The sequence below is a fragment of the Cheilinus undulatus genome, linkage group 8, assembly GCF_018320785.1.
Source record: "Cheilinus undulatus linkage group 8, ASM1832078v1, whole genome shotgun sequence".
NCBI lineage: Eukaryota > Metazoa > Chordata > Actinopteri > Labriformes > Labridae > Cheilinus > Cheilinus undulatus.
The window spans coordinates 3,554,270-3,579,685 of record NC_054872.1 but is presented as its reverse complement, the minus strand read 5'-3'; the positions used below and the strand labels follow the sequence as shown (position 1 = coordinate 3,579,685).

Below are 25,416 nucleotides of genomic sequence, written 5' to 3'. Positions count from 1 at the left end.
AGACACGCAAAACTGGAGTGTTTTTTTCAGCAGCAAACACAGGAATGTTTTGGGGACCTCTGAGAACAGGATCAGGAGAGGAGGGAGGATCATTCTTCCAAGCGGGGGAGGGCCAACCAAACATAGGGGCAGGACCAACTCCAAACATGACATAAGGGGAAAATCTGAGAACTGGTTTCTGAAAGGCGGAGAAAGAGAGAAGGAAGGGAAGATTTTTCTGATTCTCAGTTGGATTGTGATCAGGCCAGGCGCACATATTTTTGCTAGAAAAGCCTGGAAAAGTGTATTCTGCATATGTGACCTTTAAAACTAAAATAATTGCATTCTTTTATAAGATAATGTAATTGAAAAGTCTGTTACTGTGATTAGATAAATAGTGCAGCACTTTTGACTTTTGCAGACTTCTTTCCCTCTCTCCTGACCATAGATGTGTTAATGACTTTCTGTATTTGTAAACTCTTACTTTGAGAGGTGCTCCACAAAGAAAGTTAAGATTATTATTCTCCATGTGATCAGAAGAGATGGAGAGGCGTTGGCCGTTTGGTTTGTATCCAACAGATCTGTTTATTAGTCGTCATTGTTACACAGTAGAAGTGGGTCACTCTGCGTACACTTCCTGTTTTGAACATTTCTACTGAGAGCCACGAAAACACCGCAAAATAAACCCCAGAGGAGAAATCAGAAACACTACCAAAACCTAAAAAATGATATACAATCATACAAACCAGAGAGATTAGAAAACTATACACCATTCAATGTGCTTAATGTCATTATAAACATTTGATTTTATGTTGGGCTCTTCATGCTGCTGGACTTCGGCCGTCATGGATCAAAATCCTCCGATACTGACGAGAAAACTTCAAAATCAACGAGCTGAGAGGAGAAATAAGACACAGCCGGCTCTGCAGGGCCGGCATCAAACATCATTGCATATGACAGCTTGACACAGCCTGTTAAATACTCTCTTTAGACTTTCTTACATGTATATATAATATACAAACGGCTGATCCAGCGCAGCACGCAGACGACTGCAGCGAGGAAATAAGTTAAGGTGTTACGTCGCTAGAAACAGAAAAACAAAAATCTCATTTAACCTGCGACACACTGCATCATGTAACACAGAGAGCAGCGTCCTGATCCTGCTCTCAGAGCTGAAGAAAAGCAGCAAAAACACCAAGGATGCACCATCCAGGACGCCTTCAGTCAGAGCTGAGGGCGCGGACGCTCCACATGACTCACAGGACAAATAAATTAAAGATTCAGAGCATCCAGGAGCTCGTAGAGTCCTTAAAAAGGGACAGGAGAAGAGAGAGAGCAGCTGGACGTACAGCGGACATTTATTTACATCCACACCTCCCCCGCTTTACTGAACGCCGCCATCAGCCAGGATTAAGGAAACGTCAGTCTGTTCACGCCGGGCTTTCTGTCTGCACAGCACAGAGGTAGTTTCACATTGAAGACGGGATATGAGCGCCGATTTAAGAGTCCGCTTTCTGATTGGAAAAATCCTCCACACCGTTTACAACGTTTGAGCGACCACGACGACAGGAAGTCAGAAATGTCCGATTAGAGACAGGGTTCATTTGAAAGGTGAACAGACGTCATCATCAGCGCGGGGAAACTCTCACTGCTCCTCCATCTGTCTGCAGAGGACGGGCCAATGCACAGGGTCGTTTTTGTTTTTTGTTTTTTTACCTGCAGAGACGAGTCCAAGTCTCGACAGGGTCAGCGGTCCGTTTGGGTTATAAACTAAGGAGAAGAAGAAGTAGGCGGGGCTGTAGAGGGGACCGGGTTAGAGCTGGAACCCCTCCATGGGTCCTTCCTGCTGCTGGAAGACAAACTGGCCCTGGTTCTGGTCTACCTGTGGGGCCAGGCTGGCATCCTCCTCGTCCACACCAAAGTAATGCTCAATCAGGTCAAAGGCCTTCTGGTAGATCTCCTGGTTCTCGTGACTCTGCAGGAACTCGATCTTATCCAGACCTGAAGGGGTCAAAGCATAGACACAGTGAGGTTATTAACTGATAGATAACTCATCTTTATACCAGAGTTATACTTTAAATAACATTCTCTATTCTCACTGAGCTGTTTGAGTTAAAGAGGAACCTGATATTTTAACACCATGATCTGCTTTGACATGACCCCGACTCTCTTTTTCTGGAGGTAGTTCTTCATAAGGAGCCACGGATGTTATGGGTCGTCATCATGTTGAAGACTAAGACACGACCCAGACCCATCTTAACTGCTGACTGCTTCAGGTTTTCTTTCTAAATCTTCTCATATCCTTCTTTCTTCATGATTCCTTACTTTACCAGATTCCCAGTTCCAGACTCACTGAAGCATCCTCATAGCATAAAACTCCCACCACCATGTTTTACTGTGGGGACAGTGTTCTTTGGGTGACACGCTTCTCCTTTCTTTCTCCAAACATCACTAACATCTCTGTGGCCAAAGAGCTCTAGTTTAGTTTCATCTGACCAAAGGACACGCTTCCAGTAATGATAATCTTTCTCCAGGTTGTCCTTAGCAGACTGCAGTCTGGCTTGAAGGTCTCTTCTGCATAAGTTGACTTTTTCTTGGTCCATTCCTGTGCAGGACTCTAGTGATGGTCTTCTTTGACTTGGCTAAGTCCTTCACTAGAGTCTTGGCAGTTGATTTGGGGTCTTAAGACAAGTCTCTCACTCGGGCCGTCACTTTTTATTTGAAATTCATTCAAACCTGAGGGTGAAAGTTCATATTTGAACTGAAATGAGACACTCAAAGTCAAAATACACCCTCTATCGGTGCATCATGCAGTCTAAAGTAGTTTGCCATTCGACCCCACTGAGGGCGCCTTCAGAGAAACTTGTCCGTTGCATGCCCTCTTGACCTCTTAAGACTCTTTTTATAATTTGCTATGCTATTTTACAATGGAGGGCGTTAGCAAGCGGAGCAACGAGCAGACAATTACGACACCAAAACATCTTAGAAGCACTGTGTGAAAGTATTTTGGATTTTACTGTGTAGATGGTAAAATAACAAACAAAGATAGAGCCATGTGTCGATTCTGTACCAAGCAGCTCTCATACTCGTCAACAACTACAAATCTACGGACACACCTGGCGGCTTTTCCCCTGAGTGAGACAGTGGAGGAGGCTCCGCAGAGGAGTGGCGCTATGCCTGGTATACAACCTCATGTGACAAACTATTTTCCAGCAGGCCCTTTGCCAGAAGCTCATAAAAGGGCAATAACAGACAACACTGCAAGATTCATATGTAAGGATATGCAGCCTATTCTGTTGTTTCTGGAGAGGGTTTCCCGGATCTGATAATGGAACTGGAGCCACGCCTCACCATCTCAAGTCACACAACAATATCAAGTCACAGTGTTAAACTATATGATGCCACACAAGAAAACATGACTGACTGTACTGAAGGATAAGACACTGTCTCTTACCACAGATGGGTGGACATCGCTGGCCACTAATTCTTACGTGACTGTCACAGCTCACTGTATCTATGACTCATGGGAGCTTGACAATTATGTGCTGTGCACTAAGGAGATGAGAGGAAGCCATTCATCTGTCCACATGGGGGGGGGGTCGAATATATCCAAGCATCACTTTGTCATATTCTAAATTCGTTCTAGGTTGTTTTTTTAAAAGGTGACAGTCCTGTCTCTCACTAGTTTTCTTTCCAGGGTCTTTGAAATCTTTCTCCTCCTCCCTCTGCCAGGCATGTTCTAGACTGTGTGGCTCTCATTCAGTTTCTTGATTATATTTCTCACTCCAGTTCTTGACTCTTAGAAACGCTGTGATAACTTTCTAGATCCTTCTCCTGCTTTGTGAGCATCAATGTTTTTTTTTCTCCAGTCTAAACGGATTTCTTTGGTTTTTGCCATGATGCTTTCTCCAGCAACAGCTCAAACCCTTACTTGAGCTTTTATACTGTGTGTAAATGTGAGGATAGGCCTCAGTTTTACTTGATTTTACAGCTTTGAGTGTTACAGAGTTAAAGACCATCACTGAAAACCAGTGGTTTGTGGTATGGCTCAACAAAAGGGTCAGTTCTAAAGGGGAATCATCGTTTAGACCCTGGTAGTTTTTGGGAAATATTTTAGTTTAAAATAATGTTAGCATCCAAAATAAAACTAGGATGTTTGGAAAAGCTGGGTTAAAAAGTAAGTATTCTATTTAACAGCACTTGGGAAATACTAAAAAAAATTCATGGGTGGTAATAATTTAATTCCCTGATCCAGCTGTTGCAGGATTTTGTCAGTGGTGATTCAAAGAGGTCATAGAGCAGGTCTATTCAATGAGCGGCCCGGGGGCCACATGTGTCCCAGAAGCAACCCCTAAGTGGCCCAGCCTGTGGTCATGCCAGAGATGCAGAGGGCAATCTGTTTTGCAAGATTTCATAAATTCCCACAGTATTTCAGACTGGGAATGCAACACTAAGTGTAGGCTGGCAACAGTCTACCTAATGCACTGTGTTGTTTTGAAGCATGGCTAGCGATGCTGACAGAAGTAGCCCCAAAATATCGAGTAGCATGTCCTTTTCAACTGTAGCTAAAACTGTGCAGATTAAATTTTTATGCACTTTAAGATATGCCCGGGTAAGATGTAACCAAAATTATTATTTGTAGAACTTCATTTTATTTTTTCATTCTATTTATTTTATTTTTATTCAAGTGAAAAACATTTCTACTACCTCAGGTTATGTTTAAATACAGCTCTGCTGTTGTGTTTTTATGCACTTTTTGGTATACTTTCGTTAAGTTGCCAAATTTAAAAGGGAGACTATGACTTAAAAGTGCATATTTGTCATCAAATTGATCTGTATTGGTTCCAAATTTGATGTTACCAGCTGCTTAAGGGGCGTCAAACATGCCTGGCTCGGCTACATTTCTTGATTTGAAAATTTGGCCCAGTTGAATTTGTAATTGAATAGCCCTGACATAGAGGATCAGCTAAGATCTGTTTTTTTAAAAGCTGCCATTCAAACTATCTGAGAGTATCAGAGGTAGTTACGTGGGCACTCCCCTGTTCAACTGGACCACTCCATGACAGCTGCGGGTCTGCCTCCTTACAGCCTGATAACCTAATGAGACATTTTTCACCATGACAAGAAATCTCGTTATGTTGTAGTCTGCTAATGCCACCAGATCTCATCCCACCTCTACATGAGGTGGTCTGACCTATTTTTTTCATACCGTAAGCCTCCTCGATGAGAGCGCAGTACGGGTTGATGCCCGTCCCGTTCTGTTTGGCCTCCTGTTCTCCCAGTCTGAGGATGTTCTCCAGCCCATTCAGTGACACCTGAACAATCTTTGAGTCCATCACAGTCAGAAGGTCACACATGGGCTTGATGGCATTCAGGGACACCAGATACCTGAAGAGATACCATCAGATTCAAAGAAAAATCTCTGCCTGGGTGGAAATATTCACTGATTTTTATATTTTTTCTTTATTCCTTAGAGATATAGAAGCAGAGTTTTCTACCTGATCTGAGCAGGAGTTCCTCCTGAGGTGGCGTTGGTGATCGCCCACGCTGCCTCCTTCCTTGTACGAAACTCAGCCTTCTGAAGGATCTCGATCAGGACGGGGAAGATGTTTGCATCGATCACGTTCTGATGAGAGAGAGAGGAGAGGTGAGCGAAACAGACACAGAACAGGAGCATCACCTTTAACTGAATCCTCCTAAAGACTGAAAAAAGCTGATTTATTTACTGCACAGATCAGCAGAGATCAGAAAAATCAGCTTAATAAGCTAAAATCTGATGGCTGTGATCATGAAGGGACCGGTGTAGAACAGCTTTCTTTTGTTATTGATCAAACATAAATAAAGATTGATTTACCTTGTGTATGAGATGTGCCTTTGGTTTATCTATGGATATATTTAGAGAGTGGATAAATCTGAGGACTGTTAGTCCATCAGACAGAGAGGATGACCTACCAGGGTTGTCCCTATGGGCACCAATACGCGGTCATTTCTTGGTTTTGTTGTCCATACTTGTCATTCTCCGTTTATCTATCATCTACAGTCTATCATGTTCAGAGATACAGTCGGACCCCGCCGTTATTGCTGACTAGAGGCGGAGCTTAGCCAAGCACAGAGCTAACATACAGAGACAGAAACATTCACACTCACATCTACGGGCAATTTAGTCACCAATTAACCTAATGAGCATGTCTATGGACTGTGGGAGGAAGCAGGAGTACCCAGAGAGAGCCCACACATGAACAACATGTAAACTCCACACAGAAAGGGAATCAAACCAGGAACCTTCTGCTACTGACCACTGCACCACTGTGCAGTCTGGTTCTTCTCCAGGTTTCTGCCTGGTATTGGAACTTTTTCTTCTCCACTGTAACTGTGCTCAGTGTTAATTAGTGCAGAACTCAAGGTGATTGATTTATTGAATAAAGGCAGATACTTGTGATGGACGGTCACTGGTTTTTGCCTTTGTCTGACTTCACACTTTCATGATAAAAATCTTGATTTTTTTCTATATCACATTAAGTTACAGTCCATGGCCTCATACTCATCTAAAAAACTAAAGATAAATTAAAGATGATTACAGATTCTAATAGATATGACAGAGAACGTGAAATACACAAAGAGGACAAGAGGACTGACAAGAGGACTATCCAGGTAAACGCTAACCTGACATGCCAGATGGATTTGCTTCACACATCCATCTAGAAAACCTTTCATAGACAGCGTTTGGGCAAAGCCTTAAAAAAAAAAAAAAAAAAAAAGGAAAAAACTGGGGGGGTGATTGGATGAACGTTCTGTCACATCTTTACAGGCCAATCAGAGCAACAAAACGTGACATCTTAGCGCCAAACCGAGGTGTGCAGCTTCCAAGGAGTAAACTCCATAGAGAACTGCAAAATGTGAACCGTGGCGACTGTAGACATGTCAGTACATGATTTTTGTGTATTTTGACAGCCTGTTCTTCTTTTAACCAAGAAATGTCGTCAACTTCTAATAAAACTGGAGCTTTAGCAGCATCCACGCTGATCTCTTCCATCATAATTGCACCGGCCTCTTCTCGCTGCTTGCTCATGTCTCGATTTGCAGCACCTGAAAGCACTGCCCCTTGTCGCTGATTGGTCACTTTCTATCCGGGCCAAAACGGTTCAGGTGGGAGCTTTGTAAGATGGATTCACCAGTAAGAAACACAGAAACAGGCGAATCCATCTGCTTTGCAAGGTTAAGTGCCGTGCCTCTCCTAGGGCAGGACAATTAAATCACAACATGGCCAGCTGCAATTTTCAAATCGCAGAAGGTGCAAAATTTCTCTAACCTGAAATTTGTGTCAAAATACCAGATTAAAACGTTTTTTTTGCAGCAGAGGCGTTATGCATTACATATTATGGAATCATTTAAGTACCATTTTTAGCAGACTGCAGTCTGGCTTCAGAAGTAATCGCATATCAAATCGCAATATTCAGGGACAAAATCACAACTGGATTATTATTCCTAATCATTCAGCCCTAGTCTCTGCTGTGCGATCTATGTTTATATCAAACAGGATAGGTTTGTATTTTTATCCTTTATGCCTGGCAGATATAACTCAAACAGATCTTCGGTCCAGACGGTGCACAGGGTAGAACTTTAAATCAGTCAGAACTTCTAGCTCTAAGTTTTTCATAACGTTACCCCCAGGTGTATTACCAGGTAAGGCGATCTTACCTGGATTTGAGCTCTGTTTCCTGCAGTGATGTTGGACACGGTCCAGCACGCCTCCTTCTTGATGGACTCCTTCGGACTGCTGAGGAGGTGAAGTAAACACGGGAGAGCCGAGCAATTCAAGATTACCTGAAACCACAAACAGACACAATTATAGTGGTTTATCGTCTTCTATAACGGTGGTTCTCAACCTTTTCAGCCTGTGACCCCCAGAATAAAGGTGCCAGAGACCGAGGACCCCCACTGTACCTGAACGTGGTTGAACAAAGCCATGCATAATCTAGAATAGTCATGTGCAGACAAGGCCGCCCATAAAGGGAGATAAATGGGAGAGCTTTCTGTTGCCCAGCCAAACTGGGGGCCCATGGAGGTCAGCAAAATCATGGTCCATTGTAAAGTTAAGCTGTGATAATCATATTTCATTTTTAACCTGAAAAAAACAAAACAAAACAAAACAAAAAAACACTCCTCTCAAAGAATCTCTTTTGTGTAGTAAAAGCCTTTGTAAATCCCTTTTGTTAAAGACAGGGATTAAAATGGTTAAAAAATGGCTAAAATTGGTAAATAATGGCAAAAAAATGGTGAAAAGGGAGGTAAAATTGGATTTAAAAAGTAGCAGAAATAGGTAAGAAGTGGCAATGATTGGATAAAAATGGCAAAAAAAGGTAAAAATGGGTTAAAGTGACAAAAAAATGTGTGTAAATAATGGTTAAAAAGGATTTGAAATGTGGCTGTAATTGTTTTAAATTGGCATAAATGGGTGGAAATTTCGTGAAATGGGATGAAAAATCAATATTAACTGGCAAAAAAAAAGGTTAGCTGAGAAAGAAAAAATAGGCAGACATTGGCAGAAATTGGTTAAACTAGCAAAAATTGGCATATCAAATGATGAAATGGGGTTAAAATGGGAAAAACTGGGTGCAAAAAGTAGTTTAAAGGTGTTAATAGTGGCAATAATGGGGCAACAGAGGCAACATTCAGCTTGAGTGGTAAGAATTGGTTTAGAAGTGGCAAAAACAGGCAGAAAAAAAGTGGTGGAAAAAGTTTAAAACTGACAAAAATAGGTGTTAAATGGTAAAAATGTGAGAAAGAATGATGAAAATGAGTAAAAACTTCACAAAATTGGTGTAACGTTGCAACAGCGTATTGTTAAAAATATTCTTAGTTTTTTTAAGGCAGCTGGAGACCCCCTCTCAGTGTCTCGCAACCCCCATGGGGATCCCAACCCCAAGGTTGAGAACCACTGCTCTAAGGAACACACAAAAATGATTAACTAATTCTCTGTACAAACATATTTTACCCCAAACACACACGAGTATATAAACATGCATGAACTAGTATAACCATATTACAGTAGTAGGATGAGAGCGTACCTGAGTCTGGATGTCATCTCCTGTCACGATGTTTCCCACTGCTCTGAGAGCTGGAGAAACCACCTTATAGTCACTGTGCCTGGAAACAAACACATAATGAGGTTATAGCGCCATCTGCTGGTGGTAGGATCTTGTGATGTGTCTATCTTCATCTGGTTGACATTTCTCCACCCTGAAGTCTAAACCGGTTAAAGACTTTTGGATGTTAAAGTTGGAGCTCTGGTGAACTCTACATACAGGTGAGTTTGTAGCTCTGTTCTAGTTATATCAGAAGCCTACAGTCCCTCCAAGCTCTCTGCTTGTTTGTGTACAGAAAACCATGCTGACTGAAACCTTATAGAGTTCAGTTATAGCTGATAAATACCAAGCAACAGTCGATGATACTGTAAATGTGGATAGAGTTATGTGAGCCTATGTCTGCTGTCTCTCTGAAGACGTCTACATGTGTGGATCTGATATATAATCATAAATCAGGCTAAGAACTGATCCAAAGACCCTCCTCTCTGTTAATATGAATGTGTCAGTTCTTACATGAGCAGCTCCACCAGCCTGCGGCAAACCCCGGAGTCGATCACTGTCTGGATCTTCTCATTGGGACCGTCAGAAAGGTAGGACAGAGCCCAGCAGGCATCGGCCAGAACATCAGGGTCACTGCTGAACAGCAGCCGGGACAGAACGCTGAGACACGGAGACACCTGGGACAGAGACACAGGGACAGGTCAGTTAGAGTTAACTCTGCAGAGGAGACATGCAGACAGATCAGTTATGAGTTAAATCAGCAGCAGAGACATGCTCTAGTCTTCGCCCTTTTAACAGACTCACTTTTGCAAAGTCTGGAGGTGGGTTCTTCCCTCTGCAGAGGTTGGACAGAGCCCAGACGGCATTACGGGTGGTGGTGAGACGATTCGACTTGGCTAGAAGTCTGCAGGAAAAATTAAACAAAGCATTTATAATCACAATGTCTGAGACAGTGAGATGGCTGATTTCCTGTGTCAGTGCAACTAAAACTGGACTTTAAATCTGTGTGAACATGTCAGTCTGACTGAAATGGTACTGAATAGAGTTTTCAAAGTCAGACTGACACACTAAGGTAATGTAGTTGGAGACAGTTTTACTCTGCGTTACAGCTGCTAGATTCTGTCAAAAAAAACAGCCTCAGGATTATTTAGGATGATACTGAGATAAGCATTATCAAACAGGATTACCAACTAATTTTAAATCTGCATCTGTGGGTGAATTTCTAATGATTAGTCCTCAGTGAATCATTGTGTTCCTCATCCTGAGCTACAGGCTCCATGCTGGGCTCTGACATGAAGGTCAGACAGTATAAAAACTAATGGCAGCAGAAGTAAAGGTTTCTGGAATAGTATTTTTCCACTGTACAGTGTTAGGGCTGGGCAATTATGGCAAAAATCAAAATCACGATTAACTGAACTTTTTACCTCGATTATGATTAACGGACAATAATTCCACTCCCAACCTCCTACTCTGTTTGTTCTGTAAATATTTGTATGATTCTAAAACAAACAACTGAAAGGAACAGGTACAGATTAACAATTGATGGTTATTTATTGAAATACTTGAAATCAAAACACACACTGGCTGAAATGAAAATGTTTTTCGTAAAAAGTCCAATTTTTCCAAGAAAGGTGAAAAATTGAAATAATTGACACAGCAGGTTTACGTCGGTTACAGGCTCTAAATGTCGGTTTCAATTTTTTTTTTCTTCGATTAATTGCCCAGCTCTATACAGTGTGATATATAACAGACACAGCTTTAATGTGATACTGTGGTTGAATCCTTATCTGACCCTTCCCTCTACTTCACAACCATGCCTGAGGTTTGGTATGGTAACAGCAAAGAAAGTTATCCTGAAACAGAGAAATCATCTTCCCCACCTTGTTTTAAAAATTGGTTAAATGGGGAGCAGGTGGCCTAGTGGTTAAAGGCGCTGCCCATGTACAAGGGCGGCCCGGGTTCGAATCCAGCCTGAGGCCCTTTACCGCATGTCTCTCCCCCACTCTTGACCCTGTTTCCGACTCTATCCACTGTCCTCTATCTAATAAAGGCACAAAATTGCCCAAAAATAAATCTTAAAAAAAGACAATAATAATAAAAATTGGTTAAATGACATGATCACTTTCCTAGATCCAGTGTTGCCACATTGAGCAGGTTTTCCACCACAGCTGGGCGATTTTATAATGATTGTGAGGGTTAAAATGGGTTTGGGCAGGTTGACATAATTTAGGCAGGTTTCAACTGCATCTTAACAGCCTGGATACATTCTCAATTGTTCTGTTTAGTTCAGTAAAATGACAGTAACTCAGTTCTCCTTGATGTCAGCGAAGGTGTCCAACTGACAGCAGCTCTCTGAGGCCAGTCACTCTGAGTAGCCTCTAGTGGGGGAAGTCCAGCTGTGATTGGGAGGGAGCACAAAAGAGAGAGAGACGGGTGTGCAGGTGGGGCTGAGTGTGCGTGTGTCTGCAAGAGAACCAAACTTTTGGATACCGATAAAGACAGCTATTTTTTTGTCTGGGCGTTGGCTGCAGCCCACAGTAGCCTGTGCTAATTTAGTGAAAGCCTTTGCAAAACTGGAAAACATCCTATTGTACAGGTAGAGTAGGAATTCATCCAAAGGCCAGATATCAAACACAATCTTCTCTGTCTGCAGTAACACTTAATGGTTGAGTTAATAAGCTGGTTTACCTCTGAAAGTGGAGTGTGTGCTTGTGTGAAACTGGATTCAGATATGAGCACATTATATGGCTAGCTGCTGCACTGATGTAAGGAATGTCCGGTTTACTAATTATGTTGTTGAGTCCTGTAAGATTTGGCATTTTCAAGGACTATAAATTAGGTCTGAGCGATTAATTGTAGATTAGATTAAATCGCAATATGGCCTGCTGCAATTTACAAACCGCAGAAGTTGCAACAAATTTGCAATATGAACAAAAATAACTGCAATTAGGTCTTTTTTGTAATTATTCTGCACTAGTTCATTCTATCTAAAATATTGATGAAGCTTAGCATAAGTTCACAGAAGTCATACCCCCAGCCCCAATTAGCTGATAGCCAGCTGATGACAATTATTGCAATTATCACAGCTCTTTCTCTCGATACAGTGGTGTATTTAAATATGACGTACTTCTCGCTAATCTCTGCTTGCATAAATGCTGATGCACCACGCTGCTCCTGCTGGCAAAGCCTCACCTCCTCCATCCCAGCCTCCTCCTTTATAGCATAAAGCTTGTTGCATCTTTATATTCAGATTCATGCTACTATGGATTAATTGATACTGAAATATTTCTATTGTTTTCAATATCCATTGTCATTAATGTATCTATCACTATGGAAGTTTCTAGCCCTGTACTCCCCTTGAAAGTCAAAGCATGCTGTTTGACTAACCCAGGGAGCATCTTTAGAACAGAGCCTTCTCCGCCAAGTAAAACTGACACATACATTTTGCAATAAAATGGTTAAATTATCGGTTCTATTTGGCAACACCTGGATCTTGAACAATTCAGGTCTTTGACCCTCATCCAAAGGAATGATTTTGGATAATTTATTCATTTTATAGGAAAGGAGAAATGTCACACTGTTAACTGATTATGTTGGAAAATCTCATCATGGACTTTAATCTACTGCAGTGAGCTTCACTGATTCATGCTTGCTGGTCTTTACTCTCCTTCAGCTGTGTTCAGCTTAGGATTGATGGGCTGTAACGTGACCTTGATTTGATTCCCAGACGTTATATGCTGATATGGATATATTCCTATTTTAGGTGGCAGTCTATCTTCTTGTTTAAGTCTGTTGTTGTTGTTTTTATTATTGTGTATTATTTCTGCTGTGATAGTCTGTTTTTATCTTTGTGTCAGAGTATTTATATTGACAAAAATCTTAATAAAACGAATCTTTAAAAACCTCATCATAGCTCCACTTTCCTTAGAATGAAACATACAGATGGATGGAGAGAGGAGACTTACTGCTGCAGAGACGGTAGGATGCCACAGTTCAGCACATAGTCTCTGCACTCAGCGTTATCTCCAGCTATGTTTCCCAGAGCCCACACCGCCTGAAACAAAACACATAGTTAGTTATGATTGGCACAGTAAACCCACAGTGAGCCGGCCTCAAAGTGCTGCAGTAACAGTCATTCAGCAGTGATTATTAAGACTAAGACTGTGATACCAGAATTTTCACTCTGGCATGGTCAAATTAAAACCAAATATCTCCACCTCTTTAATATTGAAGGGAAAAAAGAACCACACTGACAGCTTGGTGCAATGCTGAGAGGATTACAAGAGACCAAAGTCTCTGGTATTCCTGATTTTGATTACAATATTTGGAATAAAATCAAAAAGAAGTGTTTTAATCCTTAAGGAAACTCTTGTAAAACTTCTGACATCTGACCTGCTCCTGGACATCCTCGTACTCAGAGTTCAGCAGCTCAATGAAGATGGGAACAGCTCCTGTTTCAATCACCACCTTAGTGTGCAGGAAGGTTCCAGAGGCGATGTTGGTCAGAGCCCAGGCTGCCTCAAACTGGTGGGGATAGACAGACAAAATAAACACAGGAAGGACAGTCAGCCAGTACAGTAATGTCTTCATAAACATGCTGGTGTACTATTCAGTCAGAGAATGCGTGATAATGGTTTCTTAGAATGAAACTTCCTCCAAGATGAGAGATAAGTTTATGGTCACAGCTGCCATAAATTTGTTTTCCATTTGTTGTTTCTCTTGTCCCTCTCTTCTTCCTGCTTTTCTCTCGCTTTAGGAGCAGAAAGACTGTCTCTTATTACTGAGCTGAGGTGAATAATCCAGATCTATCTCTCTGAAGGGGGATGGATAAACATAAATAAAGCCATGCTTTTAGCTTACAAGCAGAATACAGCAGATCACATCAGCTGACAGGGCAGTCATTAATGTGTACCAGTAAACAGCAGGGCTGTCAATATTTATCTACAGTCCCGTCTTTATTATTTTTTACAGATTTAGAATTACATTTGAACATCTATGCACATTTTTTATTGATATGTATGTAAAGCATTCAATTGCTTTAATCACTGTGTAGTTACACATTTGTCCACTAGAGGACCCTCCAATGTTACATTACAGATTGCAATGAAGAAATAATGAACTAAAAGCTAAAGTGGTTAATGTTCATTTTTATGTACTTTTTAGTGCAAACACAGCCGCCTGCACCATTCAGAGGCCTTTAACAGGTATTTTTGGTACTGATGGTCAACTTTAAAATAAATGGGTTAGAAATTAAATGTCAAACAAAAATATATTAAATTTGCGCAGCTTACAGCAGTGATGACTTCATGTTTATAATGAACAAAACACTTTAAAAAATGTTGGTACTATCTTGTCCCCACATGTTTTTACCCAAAAACACAAGGCGATCCACATTTTCTGAATCAACAACAGAGCGTTTTTTGTTCACTACAGTCCCAGCCGTGGAAAAAAACCCTCTCTGCCCTGAGGTGGTGCCCGGGATGCACAGGTAACGGCATACCAGCTGGGACAGGAGAGGATACCTGGACTGAAACGTTTTCCACCATGACAGAAGGACACTGTCGGTGGGCAGCGTGGTTTTACTCTCGTACATCAGCTTCTCTTTATGTGGCGAAGCCTCACTCGCCAAATCACCAACAGCGTGTGCGCCACCTTGGAGATAAACATCCCCAATGGCGGCCATTGCAGCGCCTCTGTGTTTTGGTGTGAAAACTTTATTGTTCATCATGTCACGTGTCATGTGACGAAACATTTGGTTCCTTCACCTACATATGGGTGAAGTAGAGGCCAAGGAGAGACGGGAGGACTCCAGAACGATTATATACAGCAAAAATACTTTTTAAAACACACGCTCGAATAGTAACTTCAGCTTTCGAATATTAATGAGTTTTTAAAATTGTATTTATATTTGAACCCCAAAATTCATTCCAACAGCCTTAGTACATGGTGTGTCTACACAACCAATCCAATCCAATCCAATCCAGACTAGGATATCCTGGACACCCCTGTGTCAGTCTGAGCTATCAGATATTAAACAGTTTTAGTACACATTGAGGTGATCCACACAAAGCATGGAGGATTACCACTTTGAGTCTGAATGCACAAAAGTACATAAATCCCCATTAATACATGGTATAAACAGTGTCTTAGTGAAAGTTACTAAAGGGCAATGACAGTTTTTGAAGACCTTTACCTGTGAAAATCATGCAGATGCAAACTTTGGAAATAAAAGAATATTCAGATTTAAGTGGTGTTAGACTGTGAATTATTTTTTATCAGAGGGAACATCTGTAAGTGTTCCCCTTGGGCTCCAACACTCTCTGAGCACCACTGATGAACACTGAAGTGTCAGCTAGGGACTAGTTTCTCTCTTTAGAGCCTGGCATTACTCAGTAAACCATGACACATCTAAAAAAGATGAGCAATGTTTCCTGTGACAACTCAGCACTTCAAATACGTGTCAGTACTAATGTGTCAACACAACCAATCTTCTTTAATCAAGAAGAAGACACCCAGATTTTCTCTGAATTAGTCAGAACTATCAGATATCCACACAAAACTTTAAGATCACCACTTGGTATCTGAATGCTCAAAACAGATATCAATCCATCTTAATGCCTTACATATTCAGTCTAAGACTATTGAGACTGTACCTGTGTATGAAGCTCTCACCTGCAGCGTGCAGTTTTCACTCCTCTTCAGAAACTCCACAAAACGGTTCACGACCCCGGCAGTGGAAATGACCTCGTCTATGGGGGGGTTTGGCTCTACATAGAGAGACAGAAATGGTTCATCTTAACATCAGCAGGTTTAACACATGCATGGTTCTGGTTAAAGAGCTTTGGTTCAGTCCCCATCCCAACCTTCCAAGAAAAGTTTGCAGAAAAAGCTGCAAAAAACACTCATAACCCAGAGGCAGAATACATCAAGTAAACCTAAGAAACTGTGGGATAGGACAAACCTTTGGAGAGAAGTTTCCTAAATTTCTGTGTGGCAATGAGCTGCTGGTCGGGGTCGTCAGAGAAGATCATCTGGATCATATCAGGAGTTATGACTCCATCCTGTCACACCAGAAACACCATAATGTTAACAAAGATAAACCAACTCGAGGTTACTTTATTATCCTGAGCAGAAGACCACTGAGAGAGTAAAGAGGACAGATAAATAAACACTTACACCTGCGACAGGTACAGTGGAGCTAACATCTGGATCCTGGATCGGACACTCCAGCATGGACTCGTCGGTGGATGGAACACAAACGTTTCTCCTCTTAAACAGCTGTGGAAACACCAGTTGTTGACACACTTTTTTAACAGCTTTTCTCCCTTGTTACGTGAAATTCTTACTGTTAATAAAAAACCCAACAAAGGGAAGTTCTCATGAGCAGAATCTTTTTCTTTTGTTGTTGTTTTGACTGAGAGGCCCCCGGTGGTGGAACTGATGACATCAAATATAACTGGAGGCTAAATGCCGTTAGTGTGGGGCTCATGGTGATTAACGCAGGTCTATTATAATAGGCTACATCAGAGAGTACGGTCTAAACCTGCCCCCTTTTGTAAAGTTTCTGCAGATAACTGGTTATTGATTGGTGCTGTACAAACAAAGATTGATTGACTGATTAGTCAATTGATTGATTAAGGACTTGTGGGAAACTTGTATTAAAACATGTGACAAGTCAAAGCTGAACATATGATTCTAGACAAAAACAACAGGAAAAGGGGTATCTAAATATTTCTCCCGAAGGTCGAAGCAGTGTTAATTTCGTCGACTAACAAAAACAGATCTGTGATGACTAAAACTGACAAAATTAACTTTAGTTTTTGTCAAGATGACTAAAACTAGACTAAAATGTAATGTAGTTTTTGTTGAACATTCAAAATCTGTGATATTTCTCTACTGGTGATAAATCTGTCAAAAAAACAACACAGCTGTATCTATTCTGCCTCTCAGCTGTAGAAAGCAGGGACCCCAGGTTTGGCAGGGTGCAGAGAACACACTACCATGATTTGGTACCAGATTTAGGCAAGAAAATAAGTGCTTGGATTAAAAGTAAAGACTAAAATGTGAGGACTTTTCATGTACTATAACTAGACTAAAATAGTTTTGAGTTTTCGTCGACTAAAACTAGACTAAAACTAAAATGTATTTCATTTAAAGACTAAAAATAAGACTAAAATTAACAGCTGGCAAAATGAACACTGTTCAGCACATATTTTTTCAAAACCGCATCTGACCTGACCAATCAAAACGCAGGCTGATGGGCAGACAGAGGAGCTAAAATTCCCCCTCTTTATAACACTGCATGATATTTGTCCCTTTTTTACAGAGATATTTGTCCTAGCCAGTGTGAATTTGTTAGTCTTCAATCTGATATTATGTGGCTCAGATGGAGCCAGGTGAAATTAACACTGGTGCTGAATAGGTTTTATCATTAGACAGCGTGTTTATGATATGAAAGCACCAGCAGATGTCCCTCTAAGGTGATACTGGTCAGCTAATTTACTCAGGTGGCTGTAAATATACCTGGGTGTCTGCCGTAGTATTGTAGATATGTGGTAGACACTGCTGTTTGTTAAATACCTATTTGTAGATGGTTTTACTCGTGTGTTTGAGTTAGCGTTTACCTGCTCCTCTCTCTTCTGTTTACGAAGCTGGATTCCTTCCTCCTCTCTCCTCCGACGCATCTCCTGAGGATTCAGTGCTTTGTTTTTATAACTCTTCATCCTGTAGTTCTCTTTCCCCGGACTCGCCATCGTGTCTGAGAGGGGACAATGACGGATGGACGGTTAATACCCAAAACTGAGGATCTTAGTAAAATATCTATGAGAGACTTTCTCTGTTTTTTAACAGTGAGTGTAGGCTGAACATACATGCTTTAACACAGAAAATCTCTGTACTGCTATAAGCCATGTTTTCAAGAACTACAGTATCTCATCTCTCTATCATCATCACAATACACTGATCTTTTGCTTATATTTATTGTCCTTTGTTGGCAACTTTTAGAAAACTGGGTGGAACTGAGAGGAACAGGTTACTCTATAGCAGTGGTACTCCATCCTATTCTACCAAAGAGCCAACTTGTCTTAAAAATACTTTAGCGAGAGCCAAAATCCAAACCAGGAATGTAAGGTAGATGATAGATCAGTGAATCCACAGTTGAAATGGAAAAAAAAAAAACAGTGAATTGGTGGATAAATGTGAGGTTAAATAGGATGCAATAGGCTACATAAAAATGTCTGTATAGTGCCAGAAGAACCAATATGTCACTGATTATGAGCATAGATTTATTTTATTTTTTGCTGATGTCAGGCCAAAACCTTGTATCTACATTTTTCATGATATTAATTCGTTTTTATAAATCACTGCTATTGGTCACCCTTTACCTCTGTCAGTGGGTTCAAACTAGGGCTGGGCAATTAATTGCAAATTAGACTAAATCACAATATGGCCTGCTGAAATTTTCAAATTGCAGAAGTTGCAATATTTCTTTTACCTGAAATGTGTGAAAATACCAGTTTAAAAAATTATATTTTTGCAGTGGCAGAGATTTTATGCACATTACGCAAACATTTAAGTGTCAATTTTTTAAAAATAGTTTACAAAAATCCTCCTTTTTTGCGTTTTATGTATGTTTTTCTTAATCAAAATGAGTGACATACAAATGATAATGCCTTGAAAAAAGAAATGACATCATATTTGCAATACGAGCAAAAATAGTTATCTCATTCTAAATAAAACTGATGAAGCCTAGCATTGCTTCACAAAAGCCATACCCCATCTGCTTTACCTCCTCCACCCCAGCCGCCTCCTTTATAGCCTAAAGCTTGTTGCACCCTCATATTCAGATTCATAATACTATGGATTAATTGCTTCAGAAATAATTTAATTGTTTTCAATACATTTTGTTTTTATTTATGGAATTATTCATTGCTTGAATTTGTCAAAAAATACTTAGGATTGACCCAAGAATAATCGCATATCAAATCGCAATTGCAATATTTGGGAAGTAATCGCAATTAGATTATTTTTGCAAATTGTTCAGCCCTAGTTTTTTAACAATTTTAAAGCAATAAAAACATAAAAAGATGAGTTTGTCATTCCCTGAGAAGTAGTGATTTTGGAGATCCCAGTCTTTGGCCTGACACCAGCGTTATGTGAGTTTCACCTGGCCTAAAGATTTTTTAAGATATTAGCATGTGCTGAGTTTGAGCTCTGAGGTGCTTTTCAAAGAGTTGACGATTTATGGTTGACTATTTATATCTCATAAGGATTTTAAAAAATTAAAGGTTTCATTTAAATTTGGTTGATAAAGCCTGTCTTCTTTGTGTGGGCAACAGATTTAATAATATGACCTACAAAAAATCTTTACTGATGGCGGTGTTACCTTCATTAAGGTTTTCAGTCTTAAAAGAGCTGCAACTGGTCACTAAAGAGCCACACACAGCTCTCGAGTATCACTGCTCTACAGCAACATGTGTGTATTATAAAGGGCATTATTAAATACCAATACAACATATATCCTGAGTTAGCAAGACAAAAGTATCAGAATTACAGAATTGTATACATATAGACAGGTTTTACCTAAATATCTCTGTTTTTATGAAAATATCTCTATTATCTCTACCTTTCTATGCTCTGTTTTATATACATATCACTATCATCTCTATTAGTGCTCTGTTTTATATACGTATCATCTCCATCAGTGCTCTGTTTTATATACATATCACTATCATCTCTATCAGTGCTCTGTTTTATATACGTATCATCTCCATCAGTGCTCTGTTTTATATACATATCACTATCATCTCTATCAGTGCTCTGTTTTATATACGTATCATCTCTATCTGTGCTCTCTTTTATATACATATCACTATCATCTCTATCAGTGCTCTGTTTTATATACATATCACTATCATCTCCATCAGTGCTCTGTTTTATATACATATCACTATCATCTCTATCAGTGCTCTGTTTTATATACATATCACTATCATCTCTATCAGTGCTCTGTTTTATATACGTATCACTATCATCTCTATCAGTGCTCTGTTTTATATACGTATCACTATCATCTCTATCTGTGCTCTCTTTTATATACGTATCACTATCATCTCTATCAGTGCTCTGTTTTATATACGTATCACTATCATCTCTATCAGTGCCCTGTTTTATATACGTATCATCTCTATCAGTGCTCTGTTTTATATACATATCACTATCATCTCCATCAGTGCTCTGTTTTATATACATATCACTATCATCTCTATCAGTGCTCTGTTTTATATACGTATCACTATCATCTCTATCAGTGCTCTGTTTTATATACGTATCACTATCATCTCTATCAGTGCTCTGTTTTATATACGTATCACTATCATCTCTATCAGTGCTCTGTTTTATATACGTATCACTATCATCTCTATCTGTGCTCTCTTTTATATACGTATCACTATCATCTCTATCAGTGCTCTGTTTTATATACGTATCACTATCATCTCTATCAGTGCTCTGTTTTATATACATATCACTATCATCTCTATCAGTGCTCTGTTTTATATACGTATCACTATCATCTCTATCAGTGCTCTGTTTTATATACGTATCATCTCTATCTGTGCTCTCTTTTATATACGTATCACTATCATCTCTATCAGTGCTCTGTTTTATATACATATCACTATCATCTCTATCAGTGCTCTGTTTTATATACGTATCACTATCATCTCTATCAGTGCTCTGTTTTATATACGTATCACTATCATCTCTATCAGTGCTCTGTTTTATATACGTATCATCTCTATCTGTGCTCTCTTTTATATACGTATCACTATCATCTCTATCAGTGCTCTGTTTTATATACGTATCACTATCATCTCTATCTGTGCTCTCTTTTATATACGTATCACTATCATCTCTATCAGTGCTCTGTTTTATATACGTATCATCTCTATCAGTGCTCTGTTTTATATACATATCACTATCATCTCTATCAGTGCTCTGTTTTATATACGTATCACTATCATCTCTATCAGTGCTCTGTTTTATATACGTATCACTAACATCTCTATCAGTGCTCTGTTTTATATACATATCACTATCATCTCTATCAGTGCTCTGTTTTATATACGTATCACTATCATCTCTATCAGTGCTCTGTTTTATATACGTATCACTATCATCTCTATCAGTGCTCTGTTTTATATACGTATCATCTCTATCAGTGCTCTGTTTTATATACATATCACTATCATCTCTATCAGTGCTCTGTTTTATATACGTATCACTATCATCTCTATCAGTGCTCTGTTTTATATACGTATCATCTCTATCAGTGCTCTGTTTTATATACATATCACTATCATCTCTATCAGTGCTCTGTTTTATATAATTATCAATATCATCTCTATCAGTGCTCTGTTTTATATACGTATCATCTCTATCAGTGCTCTGTTTTATATACATATCACTATCATCTCTATCAGTGCTCTGTTTTATATACGTATCACTATCATCTCTATCAGTGCTCTGTTTTATATACGTATCACTATCATCTCTATCAGTGCTCTGTTTTATATACGTATCACTATCATCTCTATCAGTGCTCTGTTTTATATACGTATCATCTCTATCAGTGCTCTGTTTTATATAAGAACATGTGGTTTATAAAAATATCTCCTTATAAGACTGTTTTAATGTATCTAGGCTTTGTTTTGTATAAATATATGTATAATTTCTATTTTTTTTTACCCATCTATGCTCTTTAATTTACAGAAATGTTAAAATTATTTGATATATTCATGTTTGCCATGTTTTCATACAAATTCCTCTGTTTTTATATAAATATCTCCTATAGCTCTATAATTTCTATGATTTCTGTCCATCTATGCTCTGTTTTCTATAAATATCTCCACTATTTAACCCATCTATGCTGTTTTCTATAAATATCTCCACTATTTTAACCCATCTATGCTGTTTTCTATAAATATCTCCACTATTTAACCCATCTATGCTCTGTTTTCTATAAATATCTCCACTATTTTTACCCATCTATGCTCTGTTTTTTTTAAATATCTCCACTATTTAACCCATCTATGCTCAGTTTTCTATAAATATCTCCACTATTTTTACCCATCTATGCCCTGTTTTTTTTTAAATATCTCCACTATTTAACCCATCTATGCTGTTTTCTATAAATATCTCCACTATTTTTACCCATCTATGCTCTGTTTTCTATAAATATCTCCACTATTTTTACCCATCTATGCTCTGTTTTTTAAAAAATATCTCCACTATTTAACCCATCTATGCTGTTTTCTATAAATATCTCCACTATTTTAAACCATCTATGCTCTGTTTTTTAAAAATATGTCTAGATTATAATATATGTCTATCTATCCTATGTTTATACGTAAATATTTGTGGTTCCACATACATACCTTGAGTATCTTATCATCGCTAAGATTTCTATCTGTGCTCTAGTTTTGTATAGTAATCTCTATTTTATCCATGCTCAAAAGCTAAATGTCTTTTTTATCTGTGTTGTTGCTATCTACCTTCACCCTGTTGTATATAAATATCTATTATCTTTATTATTTATATCCATGTGTTACTTGTTTTAACATGATAACTATAATCTATCTTTTTCATTCTATCTGTGCACTGTTTTGTATAAATATGTCCAGTTATAAACATCTCTCTTGTGTTGTTAAATATCTGTGGTTATTCATACATCTCTCCAGGTATGTTGAATACGTCTGGTTGTGTATAAATCTCTGTTATTTTTTTTTTTTTTTTTATCATCATGGGCACTGTATATCGTTCTTGCGTTGCTGAGTATCTCTGGTTAAGAAAAGATCTTTCTTGTGTTTATAAATATCTTTAGTTATGTATATATCTCTCTGGCGTTGTCTAAATATCCCTGGCTATAAATATAAATTTCTGGTTTTGTTTGTGTATTTATCTTTCTGGTTTTATATAAATATGTCTGGTTATGTATTTATCTTTCTGGTTTTGTATAAATACATCTGGTTATTTATATATCTTTCTGGTTTTGTATAAATATGTCTGGTAATGTATTTATCTTTCTGGTTTAGTATAAATATGTCTGGTTATGTATTTATCTTTCTGGTTTAGTATAAATATGTCTGGTTATTTTCTATATCTTCCTGGTTTTGTATAAATATGTCTGGTTATTTTCTATATCTTCCTGGTTTTGTATAAATACATCTGGTTATTTTCTATATCTTCCTGGTTTTGTATAAATACATCTGGTTATTTTCTATATCTTTCTGGTTTTGTATAAATATGTCTGGTTATGTATTTATCTTTCTGTTTAAGTATAAATATGTCTGGTTATGTATTTATCTTCCTGGTTTTGTATAAATAATCTGGTTATTTATATATCTTTCTGGTTTTGTATAAATACATCTGGTTATTTTCTATATCTTTCTGGTTTTGTATAAATACATCTGGTTATTTTCTATATCTTTCTGGTTTTGTATAAATACATCTGGTTATTTTCTATATCCTTCTGGTTTTGTATAAATACATCTGGTTATTTATATATCTTTCTGGTTTTGTATAAATACACCTGGTTATTTATATATCTTTCTGGTTTTGTATAAATACACCTGGTTATTTATATATCTTTCTGGTTTTGTATAAATACACCTGGTTATTTATATATCTTTCTGGTTTTGTATAAATATGTCTGGTTATTTATATATCTTTCTGGTTTTGTATAAATACACCTGGTTATTTATATATCTTTCTGGTTTTGTATAAATACACCTGGTTTGTATATATCCTTCTGGTTTTGTATAAATATGTCTGGTTATTTATATATCTTTCTGGTTTTGTATAAATACACCTGGTTTGTATATATCCTTCTGGTTTTGTATAAATATGTCTGGTTATTTATATATCTTTCTCGTTTTGTATAAATACACCTGGTTATTTATATATCTTTCTGGTTTTGTATAAATACACCTGGTTATTTATATATCTTTCTGGTTTTGTATAAATACACCTGGTTTGTATATATCCTTCTGGTTTTGTTTAAATATGCCTGGTTTTGTATATATCCCTTTTTTTTTTGGCTAAATATCTCTATTATCAACACAAAGCTATGCTCTGGTTTTATATAAATATCCATGTTGTCTAAAAACATTTAACATTTATAAATGTCCCTTGGGTTACCCCAGAATCTCGTTTAAATATCTGTAATAGTTAAAATATCTCTACCTATCTTTGCTCTGGTTTGTGTAAACATCGCCATTATCTCTTTTTCCTTTGCTATGTTTTAATATAAATGTCTCTGATTTTGCCTAAATCTCGCCTGTATTTATATAAATATTCCTTTATTATCATAATTATCTCCCTGGTGCTGGTTTAACATTCATATCTCTATTATCTATTCCTTCCCATACTCTGGATCTATATAACTATATCTGATCTAATATAAATATCTCTGTCATCTGAATTGAACTGTTCTCTGTTTTAACATGAATATCTATAGTTTAACATAAATACCTCTGTATTTTTAGATGATTATATCCACCTCTGATTCTCTGTTTTAATGATTTAGCTGAGCGGCTAACGTTAGCTCCGGAGCTAACCCGCCATTGTGTCAGATATAAGCGCCGTATTCACTCATAATAGCGGTACCATCCGTCCATATAAAACCATTATCTGTTCCTGGGTCATACCAAGAGGAGATTCAACCTACCTGATAGTGTCTTCAGATGTTTAGAAGCTACAACCTTTGCTGCTCTCCCTCTGTTTCTCACAGCAAAATGGCGACCGGCTCAATCTTTCCCACAAAACACCGCGCGTCAACAACACGTGATGTCACTTCCGTCAGCTGTGCGTGGGTGTCAGTGAAACGCTAGGAGGATTGAGCTGGATTGAATAATCTAGAATATGTTTTTATTATAAATCCTAGATCAGGGGTTTTCAAATTGTGGAAGAGTGAGCCTCCCCTAAGAAGAAATTATTCATTCGGTGGACCCCCACCCACAAAAAGGATTCAAATAAAAAAATTAACAACAACATTTCAAACATTTTTGTGTAATTTTTAAATATTTTTAGCATTAATTCATTTTGGATATTTTGGTTTGCAAGTGTCCTTAAACATCTGTCTTTGCCTCTTATTCAGTCATAATGACATTAAATACCCCTTTATCATATATTTTGTGGCCATTTTACAATGTCTTTTTGCCACTTTCCCCCCATTTTTTCCATTTTTGTCCAATTTTTTCCCTTTTTTTATCTTTTGCCTGTTCAAGCTACCTTTCATCATTAAATATCCCTTTTCCCATTTTTTTTGCTAATTTTTGCTAAGTCTTTTAGC

General features: G+C 38.3%; 1 protein-coding gene across 1 annotated transcript; it reads right to left on the bottom strand.

Moving 5' to 3' along the window:
* On the bottom strand, positions 1-24,897 carry kpna5 (karyopherin alpha 5 (importin alpha 6)). The gene is made up of 14 exons (XM_041793513.1): positions 24,793-24,897; positions 17,690-17,823; positions 16,242-16,343; positions 16,027-16,126; positions 15,738-15,832; positions 13,458-13,589; positions 13,031-13,119; positions 9,870-9,969; positions 9,579-9,742; positions 9,048-9,126; positions 7,678-7,803; positions 5,478-5,605; positions 5,189-5,367; positions 1-1,980 (listed from the first exon to the last, which is right to left on the bottom strand). The coding sequence occupies exons 2-14, from the start codon at positions 17,816-17,818 to the stop codon at positions 1,793-1,795; spliced, it is 1,611 nt and encodes a 536-aa protein (XP_041649447.1). The 5' UTR covers positions 17,819-17,823; positions 24,793-24,897; the 3' UTR covers positions 1-1,792.
* Between the last annotated feature and the right edge of the window lie 519 nt (positions 24,898-25,416).